At 46.5% G+C, this 7,513-nt stretch overlaps 1 protein-coding gene across 1 annotated transcript; it reads left to right on the plus strand.

Annotated features, from left to right (window-relative positions):
- Nucleotides 1–2,808: 2,808 nt before the first annotated feature.
- Nucleotides 2,809–7,513, plus strand: LOC101543967 (corticosteroid-binding globulin-like). The gene is made up of 4 exons (XM_004621791.2): nt 2,809–3,406; nt 4,302–4,572; nt 6,100–6,244; nt 7,298–7,513. The coding sequence occupies exons 1-4, from the start codon at nt 2,809–2,811 to the stop codon at nt 7,511–7,513; spliced, it is 1,230 nt and encodes a 409-aa protein (XP_004621848.2).

Consider the following 7,513-nt stretch of genomic DNA (forward strand, 5'->3'; position numbering starts at 1 on the left):
TCCAGCCCTCAAGACAATTTTGGATAATAAAATTATAAATTATGTAGGAATGTGTTGTTTTCCCAACAAAATGAATTATTCTTATTAGTCCGTGGTAGTATGTTTATTATTTCTAGAAATTTCTCCATTTTATGTAGATTACACTGTTTGGTGGCATTAAACTTCCATAGTAATGAATTTTACAATCCTTTATTTTTGTAGAATTGGTAACAAAATCTCTATTTCAAATTATGATTTTACTAATTTGAAATGTTTCCATTAATAGTAGAAAGATTTGTCTAATTTGTTCTCTGATTACAATTTACTATACTATACTGTATTAATAAGAAATTTCTGTTTCCTTGATTTTCCTATTTTTCCATTCTACATTTTGTTTATCTGTGCTCTACTCTTGCTTTATTTCTCCTTTCTCTAATTCTTTAAATGAGTAAAAACATGATCATTTTTCAGTTCCTCAATTTAAAATGTTGGTTAGTTTTCATTTCTTTCTTCTTAATGTGTTTCATAGATTTCTAAGCCCTTTTATTTAAAATTATTTTAGCCTGATCTTAGTATAGACACACCATTAGAAGTATGCTTAATAAATTTGTCTCAATTCTCATGGACATTCCACCACCTGTGACAATTCACATAAATTATCATTTTCCACAATTCTAGCTAGTGTCATTATCTTTGGATCCAAAATTAGTCCCTTGTGTCTTACAGTATTTTGTAGAATATAACTGAATTCTTGTTTTATTTTTGAAATTTTTCTGCTTATCTATATTTTTTAGAGAAGTTTATCCATTGATTTTAATGCAATTATTAATAAGAAGGGACATAGTGTCAGAAAGACAATACAGAAGATAAAGTGTTTGCCTTGCACACAGCTGACCTGGTTCTATTTCTGACCTTGTATGTGGTCCCCCAAGTCGTACCAGCAGTGGTCCTGAACACAGAAATAGGAGACAGACAGAGAAAAAGCTAAGAAAGAAGAGAAAGGAAGGAAGGAAGGAAGGAAGGAAGGAAGGAAGGAAGGAAGGAAGGAAGGAAGGAAGGAAGGAAGGAAGGAAGGAAGGAAGGAAGGAAGGAAGGAAGGAAGGAAGGAAGGAAGGAGGAAAGAAAGAGATAAGGGGAAGAAAGAAGAGAAAGAGAGAAAGGAAAAGAGAAAAGGAGAGAGACAAGAGACATATTTTTCTTTTCCTACTTCCACAGTTTTATTTTCTATTTATTCCCTATACCCCTTTCGTGGGTGGCATCAAATGGGACACGTGACGCCACCAGACTCCGGTGGTTGGGCATTGGACCCCAGAGCCCATGGATCTGAGGAGGTTTCTCTGGAGGAGGAGGTCTCAGAAGAAGGTCACGGGGCTGGAGAGATAGCATGAGGTAGGGCGTTTGCCTTGCATGCAGCTGACCCGAGTTTGATTCCTCCATCCCTCTCAGAGACCCCAGCAAGCTACCGAGAGTCTCCCACCCACACAGCAGAGCCTGGCAAGCTACCCGTGGTATATTTGATATGCCCAAAACAGTAACAACAAGTCTCATGTGGAGACGTTACTGATGCCCACTTGAGAAAATCAATGAACCACAGGACTACAGTGCTACAGTCCTTTCTTGGTCCTCAATGATGTCCTTTCTGTATAGTCACTCTGTGTAGTAAAATATTTTAATTCCTTTCTCATATACTTTTTCATATATACTTTTAGCAATTTTCCTTCTGGCTACCCATAAAAGAAAGTACATTTAACATCATAAGGTTCCAACACTCTCATTTGAATTTATGCTAGCAAACCTCACTATCATACAATACTATGAACCTATGTAGTTCTTTCCCATGACCTTTCTGTTATGTTATCTGCAATATCTTTATGCAATTTATGTCTAAATATAAAATAATCATTGTTTTATATATCATCTTAAAAATCAAATAGAAAATAAAAACTGGAGTCACAAACCAAAATGATAGTTTCTATAATTGTCATTGCATCTACCATATATAAGGATCTTTATTTCTTTGTAAGTTCACCCTCTAGAATTCTCTCATTTCAATCAGAAATTCTCTCTAAAGTATCACTTGCTGCAGTGATATTTTAGGGAAAATGAAAAACCGTTATGTATGAACCCCTCAGCTTCTCCTTGGAGAAGTCTAAATTTCTTTCACATTTTCATTGAACAACACTGCTGGGCAGTGCCACTGGATATAGAATTCCCATTTGGAAGTTTTTTCCCATATACATACTTGTAAATCTCAGTTGTGTTTTGTTTCAGCCTTTACAAGATCTCGTTTATACTTACTAAATTGGAATTATGATTTATATTTTAATTTTCGGGCAGAGTCTGGCAAGCTACCTAAGGCGTGTTTGATATACCAAAAACAATAATGATATGAGGCTAATTCCCCTCACCCTGAAAGAGCCTCCGATCCTTGGGAAAGAAGGGTAGGGAGAGGCTGCAAAAATCTCAGGGCTGGGAGGAATGGAGATGTTACTGGTGCCCGCTCGAGTAAATCAACAAACAACGGGATGAAAGTGATACAGTGATTTTAATTTTGGATGAGGGTCAGATCAGAATACAGGTCATGGTCAGAATACATCATGGTCAGTACAGTGCTCTTGGTAAGTACTTGGTAAATCACAGCAAGTATCCATACACTTGAGGTAGGGAAACTGAAGTCCAGAGTTCTGACTTGCCCTAGGTCACACAGCCAATGGAGACAAAGGGGCTTGGATGGGATCTTCCGCTCCCATTTCACAGGCAGCACTGCCTTGTGGGTCCCACACAGCTAACAGGCTTTCCTGATTTGGCAGGGTTTGGCTGGCGTGCACCATGCGGCTCGCCTCCTTCGTCTCCCTCCTCTGTCTGCTTCTCAAGGGCTTTCAGACCATCGAGGCCACAGACACAAGCAACGACGAACATTATCGGCGCCTGGCTCCATACAATGCCGACTTTGCCTTCCGTCTGTTTAAGAACCTAGCAACCTTGGATCCCAACAAGGACATCTTGATCTCCCCTTTAAGTGTCTCTATGACGTTGTCTATGCTGACTCTGGGTGCCTGCAACGACTCGAGCAGTCAGCTGTTCCACAGCCTGGGCTTTGACCTCAGCGAACTAGCGGAATTGGATATCCATGAGAGTTTCCAGCAACTTTCTGAACTCCTCAGGGAGTCAGACAGCAGCCTGAAGATGAGCATGGGCAGCACCTTGTTCCACAATCAGAACCTGGATATCATGAAAGAGTTCCCAGTCGACGTCCAGCGCTTCTATGCCATGGAAAACTTGCCGTTAGATTTCGAGGCCTTGACGACACCCAGCAGTCAAATCAACGAGTATCTGAAAGAGAAAACACAGGGGAAAACCTCAGACTTATTCTTGGAGATCGAGAGCCCAGACACCCTCATCCTGATCAACTACGTCTTCTTCTCAGGTACTTTACCTCTAGCGACCCCATTCGGATCAGACACTTGTTCCTAAAGCCAGGTACAACCATCAGAAACACTGGTAGCGGCTGATTGTACAAAACATAGCATATCTGTAAGTTTTTCCCTTCCATGCTGCTAACAAAAGTGGGTGTCAGAAGAGTTTGAACATGCCCAAAACCTTACAGTTTGGCCTGAATACATGACTATGAAACACCACGCTCTTCATTCCTGAGGACCCCAGACTTCTTGGGAGTGGTCTTGAGAAGCCTGAGATGGTCTCACTGGCAGTGACAGCCCCCAGTGAGCTGCTGCTCAGTGTGATGAAGGAGCTTGATATGGTCCCGAATTCAGGGTCTTCTCCTTGGTCCTGGGCCTCTGACAGGGTCTCTGAGCAGCCCTTCGGAGGGAGACTGGCTCAGGGTGGGGGTCTTCAGGCCTCGGTGTCATAGCTAGGAGGAAGAAGCAGGTCTGCTGAGTAGCCTAAACAGCTGCTGGAAATCTTACACGGTTGAAGGCATCTCACAGGGTGTGGGGACTCCCCCACACTACACACACACACTTTCACCCCCGAAATGTTGAAATCAAGCACGACTTTCAGGATCCACTCTACTGTAGAAGACAGAAAGTAGACAAAGTCTGGGACACTGTTTCTAAATCCAGTCCCCCGTATTCCCTCTTTATAAGATAATGTCAGAAATCAGCTAACTCCCCATCTGTCGAAGTGGAGGGTTCCACAGTCTCTGGGGGATCCTAGACATTAAGTAGGAATGTCTGGGGCGTCCACCCTTTATCAGATGCCCCCTCACAGCTCAGGAGGGGACAGTCCCCTGGTTAAATGATGACCCCAGCTCTGAGTAACCCCCACTCTTCATCTCCCGCCTTCAACTCCTGTCTGTCCAGGCACATGGGAAAAGGCCTTCAATCCAGAAGACACCAGGTTAGCGGACTTCTTTCTGGATGACGGGAGCATCGTGCAGGTGCCCATGATGTTCCAGTCGAATGAATTCAAGTACTTGTATGACTCAAGGTTGGAATGCTTTGTGGTGCAGCTGGAGTACATTGGCAGTGCAGCTGCCTTCTTCATCCTCCCCAACAGCAAGAAGATGGACACAGTCATCCAGGCGCTGAGCCGAGACACACTTCACAATTGGGGGCTGTCCGTGATGAGCAGGTAACTCCTTCCTTCCTCTGGGGGTACATGGTTTGATGGTCACCTTGTGGCCAAGGCACTGAGGCTCTCTGACCTGGAGGTTTGCACTGAGTTACCTTAGGGCTTTCCCTTATGGAAGGTGAGTAAGTGACCCTGTGTATAATCATATTCTTGCCTTATTTTTCTTTTGGAAAATGGAAGGTAGGCTACAAAGGGTGCTTGGGAAGTCCAGGGGCCCCAAGGCAATTTTTTACCCACCAGGCCAGAGGATCAGCACAATGACCCAAGAATGAGATTCTGCTCTACTGAGCCCACAGCACTGAGAATACTGGGGCCTTCCACAGCTGCACCCTATGATGCTCAGGGGACTCGGCAGTTGCAGAACTGAAACAGGGCATGGGCCATAGCCACTGGACTACCTCCCTGCCCCCCACTACTTAAACAGAGTTAACCAACCTAGTCACCAGCATCGCGACCAGGGAACCCACACAAAAACTTCCAGATGGCATTTAAGTAGTCCAGGAGAGGTAATACATTTTAAAAAAATCTGGAAATAAGTGAAACGTAAAGATTCAAATAAGTAGTAAGAAGCGATCCAGGGTGTGTATGCTGTGGGCTGGGTTTCACGGGGCCCCAGGTCTGGTTGAGATCCAGGGAGTATCTCCTCCCTCACCTCAGTTCAGTCCCTGCTTCTATCCATTCAGGTGACCCCTGTGCCTTTTTGTTTCTATTTGTGCTTGAGTTGATTTCTAGGGGACCTGGTCTATGTCATCAGTTTCATCCTTGTGACAGCTGCCCATCCCGTTCCACTTCTCTCTTTTCTTTATCCCATATCCCTGGCTTTTCCTGCAGGTGTTTTTTCCTCCCCCTATTAACTTTCTGTTATCTTATTTCTCTCTCTGGAAAATCGAACCATATTTGTTATATTTCCCGGAATTTCTTTACTCCCTTGAGAGATGGAATTCTAAAATGGAGCCAATGCCTTCAGAGGTGAACGGGTCATGTAGAAAGGCCCACCTCACCTGCACCAACATTTGAGAACGGCATCTGCTTCGACATGGAAGTGGTCAGCCAGTGGAAAGAGCTTTCGAGCAGAGAGGTCTGGGAGGATCTCTGGGTCCCCACGCTGCCCCCTTGTGTCAGGAACACAGAGAGTCGGAGACACAGGGCAGAGTGGCATCAGTGGACTGAGTCTCCTGCTCCATGCTGGTGCTCCCTCACTCCTCCCCACCTGCCAAGAGGTGCTGAGGGGAACACAAGCCTTGGTCAGGGTCAGGGTCTCAGTGTCCAGGGCGCCAATTGAGAACAGTGGGAATCTGCCGGCGGAATTTCAATAGTATAGTTCAGAGCCCCTGAGAGGAGCTGTCCGAGAGATGGAGGAGGGGGTTGATCCATCTCTTCCGTTTGTGTGTCCCGGCCCAGAGGTAGGGTCTGGACAGTGTCAGAGAAGCCAACATGTGAATAAGACAAAGGCACTGTCCAGGGAGTGTCAACCTACGTGTTTCCCCTGAGCAGAAAATGCCTAACCCTTCTGCTTCTCCCGAGCAGTAATTTGGACCTCTACATCCCCAAACTCTCCCTGTCTGGCATCAACGAGCTCGATGAAATCCTGACGGCCTTGGGCCTCGAAGATTTAAAGGCCAACCATACACACCCACACGAAAACAAGAGCACAGTCCAGAAAGTTACAAAGGTAAATATCTCTGGGATCCTTCACTCGCTGCTCCCCCAAATCCACCCTGTGAGTGACCCACAGAGCTCTTTCCTGAGTGGCTATCCAGGTCCCGGGCTTCAAGCTCCAGATCTTTCCTACACCTCAAGAATTGCAGCAGGCTCTCTGGAGACTCAGTCTGAGAAGGGGGTGTCCTGGTCACACAGGGAGACTGCAGCCCTGCATCTCCCTGTGTCACCAGGGAAACCAGGAAAGGAAGATCAGACGGGCTGTGGGCAGCCACAAAATAGATGTCTAAAAGAGTCCCACTGTACCCTCATCCAGAATTTCACTGTCTTTGCCTTCATTCATTCATTCATTCATTCATTCTGAAAGAACTCTCCAGGGTACTGGGGATGTTCCCATGGCTCTGACCTAGTCAGAGATCTGACGGTCCTGAAGGTGACCAAACTAAGAGGGATGGAGGGAGAAAGCTTTAGGGGTAGTGACCCCCCTGTACATGAACTTGAACCCCAGTGACACCATAGTACAAGAGCTGCTCAGTCAGTGCCTCATCCTCCTACCAAGGGAGCTGCAGCTTCTAGGAGAGTCTGGCCGGGAAGACAAAGAGCTCAGGAGGCTGCAGGGCCAACAAAGACTGTCCCCTCTGGCCCGGGCTTGGACTCGGACCTCCTTCCCAGCACTCACGGCACGTGCCCGGCCCATCTCAGTGGCCTGGCCTCCTGGCACACGAGCCCCACCCCAGAGTGCAGAGCCTGTGACATGCCACCTCAGAGCTGGCCCCGACTTTGCATCCACGCGTTCAGCACAGTGCTGACGCCAGAACTCCTTCTCCTTGCATAGCCCCTGACGTTTCCACAGAGACCCCTTTCCCTGAGAGCATGAGCCCTTAGTTCCTTCCCACAGAGGAGTATGGTCCTGCATCTCCCTGAGAAACCAACAGCGTAACCCTGAGTCCTGACTTCACCTCACGTCAATGAGGGGTTGGGAATAATGGGCAGGAAGCCTTGAGCAGGTGTGGAATGTTGGGGCACAGCAGGAACTCACCTTTCACCCCTTGGCCCACACCCACAGATGATATACAAGTCCGATCTGCAACTCAGTGAGAATGGCCAGGCCGCTCCCGCCAAGGTCTCCAGCAGTATAGAAGGCCGCAAGACTCCCGAAATTCACTTCAACCACCCCTTCATCATCATGGTCTTCGACCATACCTCATGGAGCAGCATTTTCCTGGCCAAGGTCATGAACCCACTGAACCACGTGGCCACCGGAAGCCATGCTGCCTACTGA

Source organism: Sorex araneus, chromosome 3 (assembly GCF_027595985.1).
Source record: "Sorex araneus isolate mSorAra2 chromosome 3, mSorAra2.pri, whole genome shotgun sequence".
NCBI classification, from domain to species: Eukaryota; Metazoa; Chordata; class Mammalia; order Eulipotyphla; family Soricidae; genus Sorex; species Sorex araneus.

What these genes read in the sequence shown, in the direction of transcription:
- LOC101543967 (XM_004621791.2), top strand. Translation starts at nt 2,809, where the DNA reads ATGCGGCTCGCCTCCTTCGTCTCCCTCCTCTGTCTGCTTCTCAAGGGC. An exon ending in CAACTACGTCTTCTTCTCAG is followed by an intron (nt 3,407 to 4,301) that starts GTACTTTACCTC and finishes CTGTCTGTCCAG; the next exon opens with GCACATGGGAAAAGGCCTTC. An exon ending in CAGTCCAGAAAGTTACAAAG is followed by an intron (nt 6,245 to 7,297) that starts GTAAATATCTCT and finishes CCACACCCACAG; the next exon opens with ATGATATACAAGTCCGATCT.